The sequence below is a fragment of the Zootoca vivipara genome, chromosome 1 (genome assembly GCF_965207765.1).
Source record: "Zootoca vivipara chromosome 1, rZooViv2.hap1.1, whole genome shotgun sequence".
Taxonomy (NCBI): Eukaryota; Metazoa; Chordata; class Lepidosauria; order Squamata; family Lacertidae; genus Zootoca; species Zootoca vivipara.
Genome location: NC_142582.1, coordinates 31,966,576 through 31,991,469, shown reverse-complemented (window position 1 = coordinate 31,991,469; position 24,894 = coordinate 31,966,576). Strand labels below are relative to the sequence as shown.

Below are 24,894 nucleotides of genomic sequence, written 5' to 3'. Positions count from 1 at the left end.
AATGCTAGGAGCTGTAGTGTTGTGGGTGGGGCCCTGAATTTCTCAATGCTTAGGTTCTTTATTGATTGATTGAACAGGATTTATATACTGCTTAACCTCCATGTGGGTTACAGGCATCATACACATAGGCATAGCCAGGATTATTGTTGAGATCTCCAAAAAGAGGACACTACAGGAGGCAGGCTTTTGTCAAGCCACATTTTAACCACATTCTCAACCCCCATCAAACAATACCCCTGTCAAGCTAAAATGCCCAACATAAACTACAGTTCACAATTCTTTTTGAAACAGGTTTAGAGACAGCTCTTGTTTGAAGCATAAATGTGCCCAGAATCTTAGTACATGATGCCCAGTTTCCATTATAAATAGGTTTGGGGTGTTTTTTGTTTTTACTTCCTAACCAGAATACCAAAAAGGCATGTATTCTAAGGAGATATTTATTTCGACAGGGACACTCAGCATCATATCTCTTAAACATCACATTCACATTTTCCGCTTCATTCTCCCGTGTTATAACATCTGAAGTCACAAAGGAAATATTCTGGGTGTTTAAATCTGCGTGCAGCACTGAAAAGAGTTACACGGAGAGAGGCCAATTCCTCTGTGTAAAACAAAGTGGTCGTGGCAGCTTGAAAACAATGGATTGTGTTTTCTGAGTTCGTTTTAGTCATCCATTTGGCAGTGAGTCTGAGGTTATCCATCCAATCATATACGCTGCAGCATCTCAGTTTGAGCTAGCAAGGAGAAAGAAAACAAAGAGAAACTGAGTTGACAACAATGAGATAGCACTCATGTGTGGAAAAGCGCTCTGTTAAATGTCTTCTTTTTATATGCAGTATAATATAGCCACATTCTGTTGCGAGATATTCTTTAAAACCCCTTTGAGCAAGTAATTCTCTCTTAAACATCCTTGGTTCTTTGCACAGCGACTGATCACACTCCATTCTGTTTTTTCAGATAGAAGCAGTAATTGCAGGCTCAGGTCCTGGGTTGCAGCAGAAAGATAGGCTTGGCAAAGCTGCCCCGGCAGGACACCGTCACAGCACAATTGTGGTACTGTGTGTGTGTGTGGCCTCAGACAAACTTAGCGTTAACATTGTAGTTTTCTTTAGAGCACATGATATATGATAATTATTATGCCATAACCCCACACTTATTAAGCAAAATAGAAACATTGTCACCCCACCCTCCCCCCATCTACTTTCCTTCCCCTCTCCTCACCAATGTCTCAACAAATGAAACTGATTTCTAAAAATGCTAAGAGAGACATTGCACATATCTTTGTAAACCAAGAAAACCCTTAATAATTTTTTTAAAAAATAAAAATTATTATGCCATAGTTGCAACATGCACAACTTAGGTTCTGCCAACAGAGGCGTCCTCCCCATAGGGGCTAGTGGCTTGTTGCGCCAGGGCGCTGGCCTCTCAGGGGCACCCCAGCATTGGCGGGGCACAACTAGCCACTAAGCCCTTTGGCTCCACTGCCTCCTCTCCCTCGGCCGCGGTGCTGCTGGGGCAAGGCGGGCGTCTCTTTTCGGCTCTGTGTACAAAGGTGCAGGCTGACCCTGATTGGCTGAAGAAAGGCAACAACGGCCGGGACATGGGCTTGGGGGTCGCCAGAGTCGCCGCAACGGCTTCTCCTCGCCTCCCTCTCGGCGGCGTCTGCGTCGCGTGCCTCTCGTGAGGGACTCGCTAGCCAGCCCAGCTCCTTGTGGCCGCTGGGCAGCAGCAAGAACACCGGCAGCGGACTGTAGTTAGGCAGCCCCAATGGCACCCTCCGCCCCAGGCTAAATTTTGGGAAAGGCCCTGTCTTCCAAGCTGTATGCAGGACATGGTCCCATGTGGAGGCTCACCAGGTCCACGAAAATCTGCAGGAATTTTTCTAGCCAGGGAGTGGCAGGGGGGGGCAAATTAAATACTCTAAATAAATAAATAAGCCCATGCATTTCTGGTAAATCGGTTGACTGAGCAAGACCTGGGAAGACCTGGCCCATGAGAAGCCCACCCCTCCATTGGTTCTCAGTGGGTAGACATACTATCCATGTACAAAACGTTTCCATTTGTGTCAAGACATAAATACCGTATATCATATTTGTGAAGTGATGCAGTGAAAGGTCAGGGAGTCTCTCTCTGTACCTGGAAAGTGACTTCTCAGGTGGCAGAATTAAGCAACTGATACCATGGGATCCATATTGGGGGCGATGAGCTGGACTTGCTATTCAGTATCTCTCCCACTCTATTCCATCCCTATTCCATTTTTCTGTTCCTCTTCAACAGTCAGTTGGCATTCTGTGGCCACTGAACAGACTTACCATACTCCTCACTTTAAGTGTTTTTTTTTCAAGGACTCTTCCCATATGTACCTCCCCAAATAATTTTTTTGTATGTGTCTCTCTTTCTTCAGCACTTGGGGTTCCCACAAGTTTGCTGATACCTCCTGCAAGTGGGTGGGTGGTGCTGGTTTGCTTATTTGTTATTTCTAAATAAGCAAGAGCACTCACACATTGCTCAAACATGGCAAATGTTTTGCAAAGTATGAACCCGATGTCTAGAACATGCAATCTTGGTCGTGTGTGAGAGATAGCAGTAACTTCCTGAGCTGTGTGGCCTACCCAGTAAGCAATGATCCTCTTTTTTTAATGCTGTCTGATTCCCTCAAAACAGGACTACAGAAGAGACCTGCAGTCTCCATCACTGTTAAAGAGGAATGCAAGAAATGTGAGAATTCCTCAAAAGTCATGTGTGACCTGCAGCCCATATTGCGGCCACATTTGAAACCCTTCCTTTTATAGCAGCACAGTTCTATTGTCATGGCAAAATGTCAGATTCCGGCACTTAAGAAAAAAAATCCCTGTCTATTGGATTTGTTGCCAGGAGTATCATCTGGTGAGGACTTGTTTTTCCCCTCTCCGCTAAACCTTATAAAACCGTGAGTGATTTGAAAGGGATCTTGAGCCATCACCTTTCTGGAGGCCAACTTCCAGCTGTGGCAAGTGTAAATCATCCTTGGGAGACGCTTATCATGCTCCTCTTAAAAATCTCCAGAGGTGTTGGACGGCAGAGGGAGGAATTCTACCAATTCCCCGGGCAGCTTGTTTAGGTTCCCTGACATCCAGAATTTAATTTAAGACTGGCTTAAATAATAATAATAATAATAATAATAATAATAATAATAATAATAATAAAGTGACCCACACAAGAAATCACTTTCAATGCTAGGGCTTGTCCCTAGAAGATATAACATAGTCAGCAATCGAGGAGGAAAAAAGCACCTTGGAGCATGTGCAGACTGCTTTCACTAAGCAACAAGAGCTTATTCTCCATACGTGGGGGAATAAGGAGGCCCATCCTCCTTCCTCCTGCAATGCTGCAATTGTGTGGAGAAAACTTGACTGTGCGAAGGATACTGCTGGTAGCAGTTTCTGAAATGATGTGACTGTCAGGGGGTTAATTATCTGATTAAAGACCTGATTATCGTCTTCTAAAGCAACTACAGTGGTACCTCGGTTTATGAACACAGTTGGTTCCGGAAGTCTCTTCATAAACTGAAGCGTTCATAAACTGAAGCGAACTTTCCCATTGAAAGTAATGGAAAGTGGATTAATCCGTTCCAGACGGGTCCGTGGAATACTCAACCTGAAGCCGTACTTAACCCGAAGCATGGGTGTAATTGGTTCCGGAAGTCTGATCATAAACTGAAGCATTCATAAACTGAAGCGAACTTCCCCATTGAAAGTAATGGAAAGTGAATTAATCCGTTCCAGATGGGTCCTCTGCGTTCGTAAACCGAAAATTCGTAAACCGAGGTGCTCATAAACCGAGGTTCCACTGTACTCTACTCCGAACTTAAAAATGGAAGGCATAATGCTGGTGGTCAATAAAAGAGGTTTAAAACTGTCTCAAAGCCAATTTTTAAAAATGTAGTATAAACACCAACAATTGGGAAACACTTGACTGTGAGTGCTCCAATTGGAGAACAGCCTTTACCAAAGGTGTCAAAGGCTTTGAAGACACTCAAACTCGGGAAGCAAGGGAGAAACGTGCTAAGAGGAAGGCAGGCTTGGAAAACCAACAGTGTGATCAACTCCTGCCTGGAAAACAATGTCCCCACTGTGGAAGGACATGTTGATCCAGAATTGGCCTCCACTGTCACTTACAGACTCATTGTTAAAACTGTGTTTATGGAAGACAATCTTACTCGGCTATGAGTGATCGCCAAAGAAGAAGAAGAAGAAGAAGAAGAAGAAGAAGAAGAAGAAGAAGAAGAAGAAGAAGCAACTGCATCCATGCACAGCCTGGCTCACAATAGCCACATTATTACACATTATTAAAATATATCGACTGAGGTCTGAAGAGCATCTCAGCTAGTTCTGCACCATCATGCTTGCTCCAACAACAAACCCTTGTCCTGTATGGCAACACACCACTATTTTATTTCTTTTCAACACTTCTGTCCCATCTACTTCTCCTCAGAGGCTCAAGGCACCTAACAACCAGTTAGGGGAAAAAAGCAAATGTGTTCTTTGAATCTTCCCCACCCCCCACAATATTCCCTTAGTTTAATGAGTTGACCATTTTCAACCTGTTTAACAAATTCCAGTAGCCCCAGAATAGCAGAGAACTGAGCCAGCACACAGGATTCATTCATTGTGCATTTCCAGTATTTATAGACCTCTTTTCACTGTCGACGGCCGCAAAGCAGCTTGCAGAACTATCCATAAAACAAGCCATTGATCAAAATAATGCAGCATTTAATACAAACGAAAACCCACAGGTAAAAACGTACGTTCAGTAAATAGGCATAATACAACTAACGCAAAGTGCCTGCAGAAATAGAAAGGTCTTTGTCAAGCACTGGAAGTTCAGCAGGGAGGGGGCCAGCCTGATCTCAGCTGGGAGGAAGCTCCCCAGAATCAACCCCACAATACCGAATGCACAGTTAGTGGTGGACACAAGCCATGCATCTGAGCTATTGTAAAGCCCATAATGGCTATTCAGTGAACCAAATCAATTGCACAATTAACCAAAAATAATAACAATTAGAAAATGATTTAAAAGCCAGGTCCTCATCAACTGCCTGAAGTGGCAGATTGATGGGGCATAGGGCCACAACAAAGAAGGACCTGCCCTTAGTTAACAATAAAAAAGATGCCCTGAGCCATGTTGCGGCAGAAAAAAAATGACAGCAAGTCCTGTGGCATCTTAAAGATGAATAACCAATTCATGACATAAGCTTCTGTTGACCAGAGTCCACTTCACAGGTTGCATGGCAGGATATGTACCACGTTGTTTTAAAAGACTAGAATATCTCTACCCGGTTTCAGCAGTACGTGTGTAGCTCGCTGGTCTTTGGCTCAGCAGGCACAAAGTGCACCGCAGAGACACATGGGTACAGCACACAGAGAACTGCTGCATCCATTAAGGCATTGGCTGACTCCTGAATGTGTTTGGTGTCTGCCCTAGTCGGGTAATAATAATAGAATGGAGCCTCTGAGCAAATGGTTTCCAACAATCTGTGACGAGCCTCTCTCTCTCTCTCTCCCTGAGTCGAGGCTTGCCAAAATGACATCGGAGGGAGCCAAACGGAACACATGGGCTTTTTGAAGAAAATAGGATTTGTTCCATGCAGTGGGGTACAGAATGTGTGTGTTTGCAGCCTATTTCCCTGGTGCGATGACACTTACAGAGTCAGGAGCTGCCATGAAAAAAGGGAGCCGAGACAGGATTATAGAAAGCGGAGTTACACAAAAGAAGAACAGCGGCAGAAGTCTGAAGGCCTGCCCTTAAATGACTAGCTGGGGGTCTCCAAGAAGCTGCCCTCTCAGGGGTCAAGAGGAGGGAAAGGGAGAGAGAGGGGGGGCAGGGAGAGAGGCAGGGAGAGAGGGAGGGAGACTATGATGAAAAGGCACCTTCCCATTTTCTCAGAAAAAGTCTGTAGGAAAACAAGCCACCCTCCTCCCAAGCTGCCTTACTTTCCTTCCTGCTGTGTTTTAACAGATGGCATCAGCAGGGATGGGAGCAGAGTGCTTAGTAATAATATCGGAGTGGTGCTGTCTGCCATCCCCTGGCTAAAACCATCACATCAGTCCTGAAGCTGCTGCATTTCAAGCTTTTCAGACCAGCTCTGAAATGGATCCTTATAGATGCAAGGTAAATGCTAATGATCCAGTGGGAGTGCTGGTTAGTCTAAAACCCATTGCTTAAGAGAAGCACAGTCCACGACCCACTTAAGAGACTTGCTGGGTTTTCTTAAAAGGAGATTTTGGGTTGTATTCAACTAGCCTTTACGAAGAGCACACCCACACTGGAATGATTAACTTGGGTCCATTAATTTCAGTGGGTGTTTGAATAATTTGCTTCAAATACCGGTATTTACATTGCTGAAAGTGAACTACTTGGGCTGCGGATCACAGCCTCATTTGCTGTCATGGCCTCTTGGATTTCTTGCCTTTCCACAGAGAAAACAGAGAAAATACTTTGGGGGAAAATTGTGCAATTTCTCCTGAGCAATGAAAGATGAGGTCATTTGGGAGAAGGGACGGGAGGAGAGCTAAGTTATTGTAATGGCCGTTGTAACTCATTGGATATAACAAAGATGATCCGAGTTATAACTCACACAGCAATATAAAGAGGAAGAGGAAGTGCTGTATTGATAACGTCTCTGGAAAGGTGGCACAGAGTGCTGTGAATTACAGGCTGCATGTAGCCAGTTTACAGGTGTGAATAAAGCCACAAAGGAAAAGCATGTTTTGATACATGCATGCTTGCTCACAGCAGGAGTCAACTTGGGAAGTGATTTGACCACTGTGTTGTTTACGCTGTAACAGCAACCAAATTGCGGTTCTCTCAAGCACAGGAGCAGAAGAAGCTGCCTTAGACCATGGGTAGGCAAACTAAAGCCCGGGGGCTGGATCTGGCCCAATTGCCTTCTAAATCCGGCCCACGGATGGTCCAGGAATCAGCGTATTTTTACATGAGTAGAAAATGTGTGCTTTTATTTAAAATGCATATCTGGGTTATTTGTGGGGCATAGGAATTCGTTCATATCCCCCCCCCAGTATAGTCGGGCCCCCCACAAGGTCTGAGGGACAGTGGACCAGCCCCCTACTGAAAAAGTTTGCTGACCCCTGCCTTACAGGGGTCGGCAATGCTTGCTGGGCATGGGCCGGATCACTCCTACGGAGATCCTCCATGGGCCAGGCCGGCACAGCGCGATGCCGGAAATTGCATCTGCGCATGTCTATGGTGCCGGAAATCACTTCTGTGTATGCCCAGACGCCGAAAATTGCTTCTGCGCAGGCACGATTTTTGGCATCTGGGCATGCGCAGAAGCGATTTCCAGAGCCGTGGAAGAGAGTCCCCGCTCTGCACTGCGCCGGTTTAGTGCAGCGCGCAGGGACTCGCCGAGCAGGCAGCTCGGTTCAGGGGTGGCTCGGGGGCCGGTTAAATAGCCTCCGTGGGCCTCTTCTGGCCCATGGGCCTTAGGCTGCCTACCCCTGCCTTAGACCATTGATCCATCTAGTCCAGTATTGCTTATAGTCACTTACCACCAGCAGCTCTGCTGAGTTTCAGACAGGATGCTTCCTTGTGAGATGGATCCTAGGCCCTTCTGTCTTCTGTGCAGTGTTTGTGCTCTGCCACTGAGCTCTGTCATCCGTGGAAGAAAACATGCAAGCACCATATGGGTACTGCTTTGAATGCGGGGTGTGGGCCAAGGCACATGGAAGAGAAGCAATATGGCACCAATGGGAACTTCCATCTCATGGCAAACAGCAGAGTTGTTTTTAAGGGGAATTATATTCATGAGTGCTCCCTGGAAGGACAGATCCTGAAGCTGAGGCTCCAATGTTTTGGCCACCTCATGAGAAGAGAAGACTCCCTGGAAAAGACCCTGATGTTGGGAAAGATTGAGGGCACAAGGAGAAGGATGAGATGGTTGGACAGTGTTCTCAAAGCTACCAACGTGAGTTTGACCAAACTGCGGGAGGCAGTAGAAGACAGGAGTGCCTGGCGTGCTCCGGTCCATGGGGTCACGAAGAGTTGGACATGACTAAACAACAAAAATATTCATGAGAACTGCCACATGGAGGGAAATGATTAAATCCCATACCTTGCATCCCACTATTCTTACAAATATATCCTCCCCATTATTATTATTAATAATTTTTTTTACTGTTTATGGTTTTTGAAAGATACATAAAACCTAATTCAACTTTTCCCATCCTCGGATTTGGAGACACATGTAGCTTGGGCTCTAAATTAGGACAGACCCAGGAAATGCATCTCTAAGTGTTTGGAGCTAGCACTCTGTCGACACGTCTGCTTGCTTGCTTGCTATCTGCTCAACCTTTATATTTGTAAACAAGGTTCTTTCTCACAGAAGGGTGTGCAAGCCCCCATAATTTTTCATCGAAAAGGGGGGGGGGGAGGCTGCAAACCTGTTTTTGAACTTCCCACAGCCAAAAGCCAAGGGAAGTGGGGAACATTAAATTATATGGCAGCTGCAATTATATACTGTATCAGAATGGCAGGAAGCAAGCTTTTTGGACATAGCAAGAGAGAGAAAAGAGGACAATTGTGTTTCACTAACTGTGCTTTGTGTACGTTATTTTGTCTACCTATCTAATTATATTCAAATCCTATGTTTACACAACAATGGGGTACTTACTCTGTCAAATGCCAGTTTCTTGTCTTCATTGACACTGATGGGCTTTGAAGACACTCAAACTCAGGACACAAGTGAGTAACATGCTAAGAAGAAGACACACTTGGCAAATCCACACCGTGATCAACTCCCGCTCGGAAACTAATGTCCTCGCTGTGGAAGGGCGTGTGGATCCAGAATTGGCCTCCACAGTCACTTACGGACTCATTGTTAAAACTGTGTTTATGGAAGACCATCTTACTCAGCTATGAGTGATCGCCAAAGAAGAAGAAGACACGTGTATGCATGTTTTCCAGTTACTGTAGTTTCATGTATATTTCCATAATTTTGGAGCATTTTCTCGAATTTTCTACAGTCTCACAGAATGAGTATTATTTATTAACCTGTCCTATTATCACTTGAATAAATAAAATAAATAAGCTCCATTAAGCTCTCTTGGACTTACCCCTAGGTAAGTGTGCATAAGATTGCAGCCTAAGAAACCCCAGGAGTACCCCACTGACGCTGGAGGAATTTAGTAGATTTAAGGCAGCTACAAATTGAATCAGAGCAAAAAGCCTGTTAGTTAATTCCTAATTCAAAAAGGAAGTTGCATAATGTGTAGCTCAGTGCACAAAGGCACCAGCTTAGATGGATCTATTGTTAGCTGTCGGTCAATGCACAAGCTCATATCGCACCACGTCAGGCAGAATCAACTGTTGTGCAAGAAGCATGGGTGCACAGGCATGGAAACTGACATTACAAAATCCACAGATAAACCACTCACCTACGTGTATCCTCCGCGTGTTTCATTTGCTTGTGTTGCCCGAGTGACTTGTAGAATGCCATCAAAGGAACGACGTGTAAGGAGCCGATCTGAAAGGAATGATGCTCACATTCTGAATGAATCAAAATGAACGGATGAATGAATGCATGCTGAAATTCAATGCTTGATTTTAAACAATGGAGTTCTAGGGGGCACTTTAAAAAGAAAGAAAAAACAGAATAGAAGATGAGACTAGGAAAATGAAGGCACTAAGTTTGAAGAGGGCAAACCCAGCGATGAATTGATTTTGTCTCTGTAAGCCACCTTGGGCCCTATATTGGAAGAAAGGAGGAACATAAGTCCAGATACTTAATACATAAATACCCAATACATCCAAGTCATAAGTCTCTGTAGGCTTGGCACTTCTGAGAGAGGCGTCATTTGCGGATAACTCTGTGTGGTTCATACAGACATGGAGCAACATCAAATCTATGATGCCAAAACAGCTCCTGTTGAGAAAGTGTTTGAAGGGAGTGAATGTATTTATGCCACTGGTTCATTTTCTTTGAATGTGAGATCACTTACGTTACTTATCTACTATTTGCCTTAGTTCAGGGGTTGTCAACCTGGTCCCTACTGCCCACTAGTGGACGTTTCAGGATTCTAAGTGGGCGGTAGGGGGTTCTACGACACAAGGTGAATCCTCCTTCCATCTAGCACTGGTGGGCAGTCAGGAAATTTTACCATCAAGAAAGATGCATTAGTGGATGGTAGGTATAAAAAGGTTGACTACCCCTGCCTTAGATAAATGCAAACATTCTTGAAATAAAATCCTCTGAGGGTGAAATATGTTTGCACACTTAGCAGGCGGCCAGACCTATAGAACATATCAAATATGCAAAACATTGTGCTGTTTAGGGAAGCTTTTAATGTTTAATAGATTATTGTATTTATATATTCTGTGGAAGCTGCCCAGAGTGGCTGGGGAAACCCAGCCAGATGGGCGGGGTATGTATAAATAAATAAATAAATAAATAAATAAATAAATAAATAAATAAATATTTACTGTATCTATGTGAAACTGAATTCAATAAAACTTGCTTCTACCTACACTTCTTTTTTTAAAGTATAGCTGTGTAACTTTTTTTTTTAGCTTATTACAGATAACAACCAAAGATGGACATCAGGGAATTGTTTTGCAACTTGGAACAAGGAAGGTAAACTGTGTATGTTTTGTCCATGTTAATGGATCATTGGCCCCATCATATCACTATAAAGCATCCATTCCAAACTTTTATTTAATTATGTTATGGAATCAAACACATTCATTTTAATGAAAGAAAAGGCAAGCAGCTAAATCAAGATGGAGTCCAGCATCTGCTATTCCATTACTGTTCAACACCTGCAACAGATATACTGCTTTAATTAATGGTGGGGAGATGAACACTGTAATTTTCTCTGACTTTAATAAATGCAATAGTGACTTGTGACTTTAATATATATATATTTTACGACAGCTTCTCCGGTTCTTGCCCTTAGCAAGAACAATTACATTATATCAGATAAATAGCAAAACGTTCCTTCCTTAAACAATAACATATGCCATTTTGCTTTCTGCAGGATTATCTTGATGTGGGTAGTTGCAGGTGCTTTCCGAGGCAGAGTAATTGGCAACTTTGCTTTAACAAATATTTATCTTGCTGGCAGGGTTCTCAATTATGAATGAAAACCTAGTTCAAAGGTATTGTAGTGAAGTTGTAGTGCGAGAGGGGGTGGAATTCATACAAGGATGTGATTGGCATTGCAGACTCATGAACAAGAATGAAGCATTGTATTGTGTGATTCATAGCACTTTTATTACATCTCTCACGTTCGCTGCCAAGAAAATGTGGGCTTTTCTTAGGAAAGCGGTCAGATGCTAATGCTTTTTAATTGCATACGTGTCATTTTGGTCCTGATGCAGAGACATGACACCACTCATGCCTATTCCCGAGAAACACACACGTCTCCCTTAGCAAAAAAAGAGAAAGGATTTGCAGATGGTACCAAGAGTTACAAAGCCACACACGCTATCAGTAACACGCACTATCAGTAACTGTTATAAGTAATGCGTGCTGGAAAAATCATGCCCATTTTGCACCTGCCTTCAAAGAGAAGGTAAAGCCATATTTCATTAAAGTCAAACACAAGGAGGTTAACAAAAGAACAAAGCCTCTTTGGTGAGTTATATCTTGCCCAAGAGTGTATGTGTGCTTGAATAGCAGGCCTTCTGAGGATAACATCACCAGGGGGCAAATTCTAACTCAGGAGGAAAGTAGACCCAGGGGTGTAGTGTAGGGGGGACAGTGGGACTATGGCCCCCTGTGCACAATTTTGAGGGGTGCGAACCAGCCCCCTCCTCCCCATGCTGGTGACCCCAGCACAACCCGGCACAGTGCTCCTCTACACGAGCGTGTGGGGGGGGGGTTTCCCCCTAAGGACCATGTTGGTTGGCTGGGCTCCCCTCTGCACAGCTGAACAGGAGGCAGAGTGTGGCCCCAGTTGGCTCCAGTGGGGAGGTTGCTCCGGTGTTGAAGGCTGGCATAGCGGGTCTCATTCACCCTCAGTGCCTCACCTCCTGGTGTGTGCCCCCCGCCCTGGGCACTAGCACCCATGCTATGCTGCTGGTGGGACCTGCCCCCCCATCTGCGTACATGGTGCTTTCCATAGAACAGGTTTAATGGAGTTATGTGTGTGTGGGTTTTCTTTTCAGGGGTTGATGCTTAAAATATTGCAAGTTTAGTGCATACATATAAATGGGGTGCTCACTCTAAAAGCATAAAGAATCAGACTCAAGGAGAGACAAACATCTGAAAGATGTGTACACCAAGATGAAACATGTCTAAAAAGGCCTGGGACCTGGTGATGAAGTGGGGGTTTCTGCCAGTGTTTTTTCTCTTTACTTTGGAAACCACTGGCCACCTGTGTCTTTTTTGACAGTGAAATAACACCTGTCTCTGAAATCGGGACACTAGGTACAGCAGTTTCATATTATATTAATACACACACACACACGGTATACTGTATATATATGGTACCTTAAAAGTTAACAAGTTTATTATGGCATAAGCCATAATAAAATTTAATAACAATAAGCATATATTAGGGTTGCCATAATATAAACACATTTCCAGGACACATCATACTGGTAGAAGTTGGCAAATATATTCTCTTTTTTGATCTTTAAGATATGGCAACCCTATTCAGACTATCTATCTATCTGCTTAATAATAATGTTATTATTTATACCCTGTCCATATGGCTGGGTTGTTACTGTTTTGGAAGACAGACTTGCGTGATACTGCAAATGTGGCTTAAAATATAGGGCTGTGGAATGATAGAATTGTACAGTTGGAAGGGACAACAAGAGTCATCTAAACTGACACCATGCAATGCAGGATTTTTTTTTTTTTGCCCAACATGGATCTCGAACCCACAACCCTGAGATTAAGAGTCTCATATTCTAGTGAGGAGCCATCCCAATCAACTCACTTTTACTCCGAGCAGACCCATTGAAATCAGTAGCCATGGTTGAGGCATTTCAGCGAATGTAAAATTTACTTAATGTCTGAATGGCAGGCAAATTATGATATAAATTCACACTTCACAAAAATCCTTTCGACGGGGCGCACGCTCTGTGTGAACGGTAGATCCTTCACCACCGTCACACACTAGGCATCCTTTGTTCAGTGAATGCAAAACAAATGTCTCCACCCTCTTCGTGAGGATTTCCCAAGTTTCTTTTTTCATTCATCGAAGTTTTTCTTTCCCGGACCCGCGAGCCGGGCATGTCCGCGCATGAGGAACAACCTGCAAGGACTACGCTTCCCAGCTTTCCCCGGGGCCGGGGGCGGGGATCGGCTCCGTAGGAGGCGGCTGCAGAAAGGGGGCTTTGTGCTGGGCTGCGCGCTCCTCTGTGTCTGTCTGTCTGTCTAGCTCGCTCGTCTGCTGCTGCTGCTCTGCCGTCCTGCGCTTTGTGGGCGCTGCGCTCGCTGCCGCGGTCGAGAGACGCCGGCGGGGCTCCCGGAGCAGCGGACCTCTCCGCCGGAGGAGCCATGCTGCTTCCCTCAGGCGGGACCGCTCGGACTGGAAACTGTGCAACATGCAGCAGCTGAGAGCCCGGCTCGCGGCTCGCACCTCTCGGAGAAAAGGATTGCGCCGGGGAGGCGGAGAAGGCAGCAGGAGAGCATGAGGAGAGAAGACTAGGGAGAGAGAGAGACAGATCCGGGCGGCTTGCCTCGCTGTAGCTTTGATTTATTTATTTTCTGACCTCAGTTTTGTTGGGGGCGGCGGCGGCTTGGGTTGGGGAGGGGGGGTCTGTTCGACGCTGCTCGCGGCTGCTGGGGGTGGGCGGGGAAGGAATAACGGAGCGTCGTCGTCGTGGGAGCCGAGAGCCGGCGGCAGCAGCCTCGCCTGGCGTGGCCTGCCTGTGAGAGAGCGGCGGACGGAGCTCCCCCGGCCCCGTCGCCATGGGCAATGCGGGGAGCATGGACTCTCAGCAGACGGACTTCAGGGCGCACAATATGCCGCTCAAGCTGCCCATGCCCGAGCCCGCCGAACTGGAGGAGAGGTTCGCCGTGGTGCTGGTGAGTGCTGTGGACGGAACCACTTCTTCTCTGTAGCCCCTCAGACCCCCTAATGGAGACAGAAAGAGAGGAGGAGAAGGTGGTAGTAGAGGAGGGGGCTTTTCTCGACCCCCCCTTCTCGTTAAAAAGGGACCAAAAAAGGTGTGGAAACCTCTATCCGGTGTGGAGATGGCTCAACTGCGCTTCTTTTCTCCACACGCACGCACCCCCCCCCCCTCGAGGGGGGAAATGGGTCGCTCGGAGTTGGGCGGTGGGCGCCCAAGTGCCTGTGGAGCAGCTGATCCATTGTTTGGAAAGGGGGAGCGGGGCAAGGGGATGCTGGGGCGGGCGGCAGGCGGAGGAGCGGCTCTGCGGGCGAGTGAGGGAGAGAGTGAGGGGGCGTGAAGAGGAGGAGGAGGAGGGAGGAGAAAGAAAGAAGTGAATGGGCTTCACTCGCTCGCCCGCCCGGCCTTCCCCCGTTCCTCAAAGCGGCGAGCGATCGTTTCCCCCCCCCCTCCTCCTTCCCCGGTGAAGGGGAAGATGCGACCCCCGGTCTGCTTTTGCAAACTGTGATCCCGGAGAGAGCGAAAGTTATTGCGGTGCAGCAGGCGGCCATTCGCAGTTGCTGCTGCTGCTGCGCCTAAAGAAAGGTCCCCGTCTCATTTGCAGGGGGAGGTTGGGGAGAGGGAAATAACCAGTCGGGAAACCTGGAGAGCCCCGGGGAAAGGCCGTCCTTTCCCGGTCAAAGTTGGCACGTTTTGTTCCTGTGGGCTGCTTGTTTGGCTGTGAAATCGGAGAAAACATGTAGTTTCCCGCAGCTGGGGGGCTTTTGCAGCCGGATCTGATAAAAGCACTTTAGGTGGGAAGTGAAGTCCCATTGATTTCGGCTAATTTGATTCGCGAGGAAACGTGCGTCAAGGTCGCAACTTTTACTTAAGCCAATGGGTCGCTTTGGGGCGCTGGGAGCGATTAAGTCTTGACCCGTCCTTTGCCTTTTATTTCTCTTAATGGTTTAATAGAAGCCGCCTCACGGCAGTTGAGTCCACAGTTTCCACGGCAAGTTGCAAATCTTTTCCGTGAGATGGAGGGGGGCGCCCCCCTCCTCTTTTTTGCTTCAGACTGGCTCTGGGACTTTTAATTCCACTTGATGCACTGTAAAGTAGCTGGAGGGTGATCTTTTTCTCAGAATTATGAATTGGTGGTGCCAGGTAAACGTGTAGAATTCTGCCCTTTACATTATTATTATTATTATTATTATTATTATTATTATTATTATTATTATTATTATTATTTTAAAACTGTGTTTGGCATAATGCTTTCGAAGCAGCATTTACCTTCCCTTAAGTGCTCAAGCAGACCTTAAGTGCATACAGAAGCAAGGCAATCAACTTTTCAGTGCTGGTTTCTGTCTGTGGATTTCACTTCGCAAAACAAAATTTTAGCAATCCAGCTATCAGTTAAAAGTGATTGTGCATACAGTGATTTAAAGGAGGAAGTGCTCATAGTCTTGAAGTAACACTGAAAGTTCTTTTAAGTTGCTTTGGGAGTAAGTTTGCACATTTTAAAGAAGTAAGGATTTCTTCTTTCAAGTGCTGTGGAAGTTTGCAGAGGCTTCAGGAAGCACGTGCTTTGCTACCATCATCACCATCATCATTCTTGTTTCTTTACCTTTGGCATAATTTGTGCTGGAACTCAGCCATTGTAGCAGTGACTTGGGTGTGTGAAATTTGAGTTCACATCCAGCCAGAAGCAATGATGTGGCTCAAAGGAAGCAGACAGGAATACATTTTCTTTTTGTCTGTACTTGCACCACTCTTACTTTTGCAATTGCATCCTGCTAGATGGAGCCTTAAGTAATAAAACACTTTTTTAAAAAGGTGGCAATTAAACATGCAAGAGAAGTAATTATTTTTTTCAGGGGAAGCAGTGGTGAGATCATTTCAGTTATGTCAGGTGCTTTGACCTGCTTGGAAAGTAATCTTCCCCCTTCAAACACACACTTTCCTACCACCTCTAACTATTCTTGTACTAGAAGATCATCTAAGCCTAGATGCAAAGGTGGCTTCGCTTATTAATTCCCGAGTGCTGAAGAAAGTTGTTGTGATATGTGATCTAGAATGCTTTCCCACTTACACATCTCTCCAGCAGTGTAGTTTTTGCCTGCCTCATCAACGTCCTCATGCTTGATCGTAGTGCCTTTGTAAATCTGGATCATCCCGATAGCATGATTCCTTCTAATATAGCGAACTTGGGTGACTGAGCACTTGTTCATCTTTAGGAAGTGAAACAGGGCCACCCAAAAACAAAACTGGCTTATTTCATACTCACTAGGTATAAATAAAATATTAGAATTTTTTAAAATGCTAATTTAATAATAATAATGATCACAACTGGCTGATACAGAAACTGTGAGCTTTCAGGAGGTGCACAATGCTGCTGAGAGTTGAGTCTAGACCGAGAGAGTTTTAAGGAAAGACCTGGGCAAATTCTCAGCATCAATTGTGGGCCACATACACACCATTTAAAGCACTATGATACCACTTTAAACAGACATGGCCCCCCTGAATCTGGGAACTGTAGTTTAAGGGTGCTGAGAGTTGTTAGGTGACCCCTATGTTCCCTGGAGAGTTACATTTCCTAGAATGGTTTCATGATCCTCTTTCCAGGGAACTCTGGGAGATGTAGCTCTGTGAGATAATAAAAAAAAAACTTTATTCGCATTAGTCAAAGGCCATAGCAACAATAAAACGATACAGTGTGTACAGACAAAGATTTGATAAAAGCACAGATTAGAATCCTGAATTATCAATCAGTTGGTGGCCCTTATTCTAATTGCCCCAGCAATGTAGCTAGCAACCTTAGCTGTTGTGTGGTCATTTAGGTCTGATAGAAGGAAATGCATTGTGGCCATAGTTATTCGCCCTGGGATGGTTAGAAGGAGTGGGGTAATCATCTCGTTCCTCAGGTCTTTATAAAGGGAACAGGATAGGAGATGTGCCACTGATTCTATACTACCATCTCCACAAGGGCAAAGTCATTTCTCAAATAAGATCTTTTGGAATCGACCCTCGAGAACAGCAGATGGCAGAATGTCCAGTCTTGCAAGTGTAAAAGCACGTCTATATTTTGGGATAGTTAGTTTGTGCAGATAAGGCGCCATTGAATCAAAATGGGAAGTTGGGAAAAGAGCATACCAAGGGCAAAATTTCTTTATAGTAGCCAGGTTGTTCTGATGCTCAATGTTTTGTTAAACGTTGACCGATTATTAGACTGTTTGCTTTGGTAGGGCCTATCATAAGGAGGTGTTGGGGGGATAGGCCACAGGAGAGAAGTTTTTTTATGAACAGTTTTGGTCCAGGCACTTTTATGAGAATCTTGAAGTACTGTACTAGAGGTCTTTTGACAACTTCTAAACAACAATTCGCAGGATTCTTTGGGAGAAGCAGTGGCTGTTTAAAGTGGTGTGTAGCTTCTTTAAAGGCAGGTGGGGTGAAACAGAAAATCTAGTCTAGTATCCTGTTCTCACAGTGGCCATTTAGATGGCTGTGGGAAGCCCACAAGCAGGAGTTGAGTGCAAGAGCACTCTCCACACTTGCGTTCTCCTGCAACTAGTGTTCAGAGGCACACTGCCTCCACCTATGCAAGGAAAGAGAAAAGGGCACATTTCTCCCTTTCCTGCTTGTAGAACTGCGTTCTCCCTCTTGCTATATAGTTATAAAATGCCCAGCCCTCCAACACTATGTAGCACAGCACAAGGAGGACTGGAGAAGTGTGTGGGGAGAAGTATCCTGTATCCATTTCCCACTTTTGGAAATACTGAGGGCTTTTTTTTTAATGCAGTTTGAGTTTGGATATCTGGGGCTGATTGAAATGCTAATTTAAGTGCAAGGGGAGCTGACCCCTACACTGGAATTGCACCTGTTTTGGTTGAATGTAGGAAGAGATGTTTTCAAAGAGAAAACTACAGGGAGTTAGTGGTAGGGCTCCAGTTGCTTTGAACAATATGAGATGAAGCTACTTATGGCTGAACAAATTCCATAATACTGTTCACACATCATGGTGCAAACACACACATAGAGGTCGGCAAGAATGCAGTATATTTATGGTGAGTGCAGAAATTCATCACAATATCATAAAACCAGTAGTGAATGCGGTGCTGAAACAATACAACTGTTTTTTCTGTGATGAAATTCATGGGGGAGGGCAGTGGATTCTCCAATTAAAGCTGATACCTGTTTTGATTATTTCTGATTAGACTTACTCAGATCACCACACGAAAAAGCCTGTTTGTGGAAGCACTGATACACCAAAACAGTTCATCAGCTTCCTTCCCCCAGCTTCATTTCTCTAACTCGCACCTCTCGCAACCGCCTTGCTGATAACAGATAACCCTTTTTCATTCTACCTGGGGTATCTCCAGCGAAGTGATGCTGCTACAGAATCTGTGCAAGTGATTATCAGCAGTAGGAACTGATCTTTGACACACATTCCATAGCATTGAGGCCTGTGCAACAGACCCCCATGTTTGTGTCTTGGGACACATTGGTTTCACATGGTGCATATATCTAGAGCTATGAGGTGCTAGGTCTTGTTATTGAATATAAGCATTGTGTAACCAGTCTGTGTGATTGGCCACTGTGCGAACAGGATTCTGGCCTTTGATTTGATCCAGCACAAGGACTCAAGCCCACCTCTTGATCTGAGGGCTTCTGCTTGTCCTGTGCAACTCCTGTTCCACGTGGACATTGACAAACCAATACAGACAAACCAGTACAGCATTTACATGTGTTGCATCCCAAGGAAACAGATTCACAGGGACTGGGGTGGTGGGGATAGGACAGAAGTAGGACAGAAGTTCAATGTGAAAGTCAAATGCCACTGTTGCCAGCTTGTTGGTTGGCCTGTTAACATGAATTAAGAAGTGCATTCCCTTGCTAAAATGGTTGGGTTGATTTGGATTTTCCCAGCAGAACTCTCCTTAGACAATGTCAGCTTTGTGGGTGAGCTTTAGAATGTTGAATAACCATGAAGCCATCCAGCAGCTTAATTCATTCGTGTTATGATTGAAATGTCAAAGCTCTGGTTGTGTTGGCAAGAAAGGCTGGAGGACCTAAAGTGAAAGCCAATGATAGTACTACCCCAGATTCACCAATCCCACTTGCGTTGATCTTTCGCTTTCCATATTTGTATCTCGGAGTGAGCATTAATGCACCCTTTTCCAAGAGATGTTGCCTGCATCTTTCCCTGTTAATGACGCCTGCAGAATGCCTCTTTGTTTCAGGCTCATTTAAGATGTGTTTGAAGCCAGAAAGTAGCAGCAGCACAATCCTGCTTTCTTCTTTTTATCGTTACAGAATTTCTAAGCAGCCAGTGGAAGATGCCAACTACTCCAAAATCTTTATTTCATTTGACAAATGGGTGCAAATTGGTAGCTGAGGTCTATCCCAGTTCTGTTCTGTTCTTTTAAATTATTGAGTTCCTTTTATTGTCAGATTCCAAATGCTTAATTTGGCCAGCTTTTGTACACTAGTTTTACTTTGATGAGCTCTTTTGATCTGGTTATTTTATCCTCTTAGCCATATTAAGACTTTTTAAAAATATGTTTTGATATTGGGCGTCTGCGTATTGCCATCCTCTAGAGTGGCTATTAAACTAAGGAGCGCACGTGGGACTTCATTTCAGCCAGATTTCCTGAGGGGCTTAGCTCCGGATCATGTCTTCACCCCTTGATCATGGAAAGTCATAGCAAGAAGAGAATCTGCAGAGTGCTATTTAATCACCACCAAATGTCCTGAGCTAGCTCCAGGCATCTAGAATGAGAGCTTCTATTTCAGAGAGTGTGCCTTCCAGGCATGTGTGAGCCTCGAAACCTGACATATCATTTTAGAAATTAATCGCTGAATACAGCAGACCTGTTCATGCATTTGGACAAATGCATGTAGACGTGTGGTGGGGAGGGGCACACATGTGAGCCCCATTCCCAGGGTCACTTTTGCGTCAGGTCCTCTTATGATCCTTGCATGTTGAGTGAGATGGTCTGAAGGTAGAGAATGGGTGTAAAGCAGAATTCTTAAGCAGAATGGGGAGGCTCCTAGGCTCATTCTTCTCCTCAACTGAGTGCAGGAAAGGAGGCTGCACATGCTGGTCTGTTAGGACAAATGGGGCACTGCCCTATTAACCTTGGTGTCCCGTCAGCCAGCCCCTCCCTGCCCTTCTTTTAGACTAACAACGAATCCAGGGGGTTGCACTGCATGCCGGCTTCCCCTTCCTAAGACTCAGTGTTGCCCTTATAGAACTCTGCAGGGAGGAGAAGTATTGGGACGAAACTAGTATTAGGTGGCTTTGCCTGTCGTTGACTTTGGCTTCACCTCCTGTCATTCTCCCTGCCATCCTTCCTACCATTCCCAATGGGCAGCAGCCAACACTGCATGCTGGGATGTTGGGGGGGGGGCAAGGTTCTGCCTTTTGCTCCTCTCCGCCCTCCACTTTAATTTCACATGTGTTCATCCCAAATGAAGTTATAGGTTTTGAGATCCTGCATGCCTGAATAGGGCTGATACACCTAAGGAATTTGCAATGAGATATGTTTAGTCTGCATCTGGGTTGAGCAAAGTCTTGGCCAGACTTTATCTCATTGAAATCGGTGAGGTCTGTACACTTAACAGTGTGGTTTGTCCTCATAGATTACAACATGCTCTGTGCGTCAGAAATAAATATACAAAAAGTGGTGGCTCTGCATCAGGCATGTGTTACATGCAACCCATAAAGCACCTACCAACTGTACAGGTTGGAGGGTCACAATTTCACCTTTCTTTCTGAGACATTAGGCACAACCAGTGGTACATTGAAGAAAGCTGTTAAGCATGTGAGCCACATTGATTTCAGTATGAAATGTTTCAACTAAGGACTGCTTAGACTTCCAGTTTTCCACACTTGAGTGTTAAAACTATGAAGCAGGCATGGATATGTGTGTGTGTGTGTGTGTGTGTGTGTGTGTGTGTGTATGTATGTGTGAGGAAACACCCAATTCCTGCATGCTGTCAAATGCAAGCCCTTCCATGCATAATACTGCAAATTGCACATGGGCAATTCTCAATCATATGTACAGCCAGAATCCCCATAGGACATTCTGTGATTTCATGTACTGTGTATCCTCCACCACCTGTTTACGTTTTCAAGCTGAGAATCCAGGGTGGGGTGGGGTGGAGGAATGTCTGAATTAGCCCTTACTTTCTCTGGCGTGTGTGCACAAAGAAAGTTAGGTCTCGGTCCCCAAACGATAAAGCTTGTAAGTTGTAGCCATCTTGTACTGAGTCAGACCATTGCTTCATCTTGCTCTGAACTGTCCCCACTGACTTGTAGCAGTTCTGCAGGCTTTTTCAGGCAGGGGTCTCTCCCAGCCATGCTTGGAGATGTCAGGGATTGAACATGGGACTTTTTGAGTGTGAAGCATCATCCCCTTCCAATGAGACATGAGCCCTTCCCCAAAGGAGGAAAGAGTGAAGCCGCAGTGCTTCCAGCAGGATGGTCTTTTTTTCTGAGTCTTTGATAGCATTTCATGTTTATGGAGGAAACATGGTCAGAAGCAGAGCTGCCATGGCAGAGGCTGCAGAAGGGATTGCTTCCTGATGAGCTGCCGCTGACATGATTTGATCATTGGCTCATGCTTTTGTGGTCATTCTAACACGAAACATCCTTTTACCCTTTAGCTGTGTGCAAATGATTTACTCTGTGTGTGGTTTAAGAGGGATGTAGAACAGCACGTTTTTATTGTTATTTTGTAGTTTATGATGTGCACATCCACTGCTTATCAAAAAAAGCCTATGATGGTAAAGCTCATGTTGTGTTTAAGCTTAAGAAAGGAGCAGCAGGAAACAAGTTAGCTCTTGGTTAAAAAGAAAAGTAGGATCCACAGCCTCCCCATATTGGCCTGTGGGTATTCCCCCCCCCCCAATTTCATCTTCTGCTCTCTTTCCATCTGGGCAACATGTTCAGGGGAGCCACAAGGCAGCCCCCTGTTTGCTTGTAGACTGCTCCATTGCCTCCTTTCCAACAGTTTACACCATCCATAGTGGTTGTTGATGTGGTGTGTTAGGAAGAGGCTACCCTTAGAGGGACTGCTTTGCTCCAGGGAGTTGGGTGCAAAATACGCAGCTTCCCACATGAATGCTTTAGTTCTCAGTAGGATTTGGGCTAGGAAAGAAGTGACAACCCAAGCATCTTGATCAGTGGCCTAAACCCAATTTGGGAGGGTGTGTGTGCCTAAGACTAAGAAAGTCTTGCTCCCCAGCTTCCACAGTGTGCTGTCCCAGTTGCTGATGCTGGACTACCGCTTGCTATTGCCAACCTACCAGAATTGCAAGCCATCAACTGCATCTGCTGGTGTTCCATAGCCTTCATGTAGCAGGAGAGCACTGTTACAACAGACCATAGAATTGTAGAGTTGAAAGGGGGGGCCACAAGGGTCATCTTGTCCAACCCCCTGCCATGCAGGAATCTTTTGCCCAATGTGGGGCTTAAACCCACAACCCTTAAAGCCTCGTGCTCTACCAACTGAGCTATCCATTAAGGCCATTTGTGTTACCTGGTTTGTTTCCTGATCTGTTCCTGGAATGTCCTTCCTCTAGAGCAGGATGGTGGTGGGGGGAAGCTGTTGGACTTACATTCCCACCAGCTCCAGGCAGTATCGCCAATAGTCAGGGATGATGGGAGTTGTACCCCAGTGACACCCAGAGTGTCACAGGTCCCCCAACCCTGATTTACAAGAACAGTGTTGTTGGACTTGGCTTCCTGCCTGCCCTACAAACCCCAGCTTGGCTCAGCACCTCTGCTTCTTGGTTATCTGCAGCCTTGCTAGCTTATGGGACCTGGCCCTACCAGCATTGGTCTTCTGAATCCATGAGTCATATCAGTTCCATCCATTGAGGTGAGCCCCTCATGATCAGAAGATCCAAAGCAAACAACACACGCACAGCCTTTTGGCTTCCAACAGTATTTTTTAAAATTTATTTTAAGAAAATGAAACAGTCCTAATTTCCCTAGCAGTGCTCTAAACTGCACACCTTGCATCAATAAGCTTCTTACCCTAATTCTCATGGACATTTGTAGGGATAACCAATGTGGTGTGCCCCCCCCCCCATTGTTGGGACTCCAGTTTCCATCATCCCTGACCCCTAGGCCATGCTTGATAAGAGTCATAGTTCAACAACCTGCATAAGCTCATTTGGTTAAGAGTGTGGTGCTGATAATGCCAAGGTTGCAGGTTCGAACCCCATATGAGGCAGCTGCATATTTTTGCATTGCTGGGCTAGATGATCTTCAGTGGTCATCCTTCCAACTCTTACAATTCTATGATTATATCATCAAACATCCAGAAGGCACCACATGATCTATTTCTGATTTTTACAGTACAGTACCTGAAATAAAAACTGCAGAACTTTATGTTTGCTTGTGGACCACAGCTGTAAAATGACTTGGTAATATATGCATGAAGCACCGAAATAATGTTCAAATTCATAGGATGTTGTGTGTGTGTGTGTATATGAATATTTTGGTAGCATATTTCCATACCAGATAATTGGCTTAATTTATTGGGACTTTACTGATGAAGGTATGAACCCATTCTGTCAAGCTGCATGTGTCATTTGCTTCTGCCTTCAGTAAGCTTGCAGTAGCCTAGAAGAAGGTAATACACTAGATTTTTTTTTAAAAAGACCCTGATGCAAAGGATGACTTTATGATGCCAATGCTAGGAAGGATTAATCCATACGTCACAAAATCATTCCTTTTGGAATATATGTGTTTTGGCAGAACCCTGGAATGAAACTACAGCTTTCTGATTTTGAGGACCAGTTAATTTCATTTAGATACTGCAGCTCAGGCTGAACCACAAGGGCCTAAGCGTGGGAAAGAGATATTTCATTAATAGGTAGAAATATAGTGGGGGTATATATGTGTTCCTGGTGGTCGGAAGGGGAAAAATTAAACAGACCTTCTGTTCTCCTGTGATTCCAATCAAATTGGAACCCCTCCTGTTCTTTATTTAGTTACTTTTAATTGAGGTATTGTTCTGTGCCCTCCATTTTGATGTAAAGTTTGACTTTACATTGTAGGACATTGTAGGACTTTAGAAGCTAAAGCAATTTCCCCCCAAATACTGTGTCCTTTTGGGGAAAGGCTTGTAGGTAGTTCTCACACATCAGGTGATATTCAGAGTAGACTCACTGAAGCATCTCTGCTCCAAATTTAAGTAACCATCCATGTCACCCACTGAAATTAAAAACATGCTGGAATTATTTTTTAATTTGTATTTGTTGATACACACTTATTTAACTTGGAACCATTGAAAGCTATTTGTGCATCCTTCCCCCAATCATGTGGAATCCTGAATTAGTACCTGAAATAAATATTATATTTCAAGAACAGAAAAACGTAGAAGCTGTCTTTTTTAATGAACATATGCCATTCTGCATCAACGCTGTTAATATTTAACACTACTTAAATTGTTTTACTATACTTTGAAGGCTCTACATCCTTTGAGAAGCCTTGTGGTTAATTCATAACCTTTTAAACTTTATGACTTTGCATGTTTTATAATTTATTGTAGTGCTTTAAAACTGTAAGCTACCTTGGGCAGCTTGGCAGAAGGGTGGTAGATAAAGGTAATAAAGAAATAAATGCACGTTTAATTTTGTTTTAAATGAAGTATGTGTTTGAATCCATTCTGTGTGTTATGCTTTAGGTCAAGAAGTTGAGAAAAATATTGTGGGTTGTGTTTAGCTCTAGTCTAGTGAATCTTCAAAGACGGTAGTTTCTGTATCCTTCTTCCTCCTTTAGAAGGAGGATATAAATTGATTAATAAATACACAAACAAACAAACA

The 24,894-nt window shown here is 44.7% G+C and overlaps 1 protein-coding gene and 1 long non-coding RNA gene across 6 annotated transcripts in view; one reads left to right on the top strand and one right to left on the bottom strand.

Annotated features, from left to right (window-relative positions):
* Positions 1–430: 430 nt before the first annotated feature.
* LOC148687518 (uncharacterized) lies at positions 431–13,860 on the bottom strand. Its single transcript, XR_015947938.1, has 3 exons — positions 13,720–13,860; positions 9,432–9,520; positions 431–734 (listed from the first exon to the last, which is right to left on the bottom strand). It is a non-coding gene; the product is annotated as an uncharacterized LOC148687518 (long non-coding RNA).
* FMNL2 (formin like 2) overlaps positions 13,377–24,894 on the top strand; it is a 194,624-nt gene continuing 183,106 nt past the window's right edge. For all 5 annotated transcript variants that reach the window (XM_035131655.3, XM_035131679.3, XM_035131671.3 and 2 more), the window contains exon 1: positions 13,377–14,035. In XM_035131655.3, the coding sequence (XP_034987546.1) occupies positions 13,919–14,035 (117 nt within the window). In that variant the 5' untranslated portion in view covers positions 13,377–13,918. The remainder of the gene's footprint in view (positions 14,036–24,894) is intronic.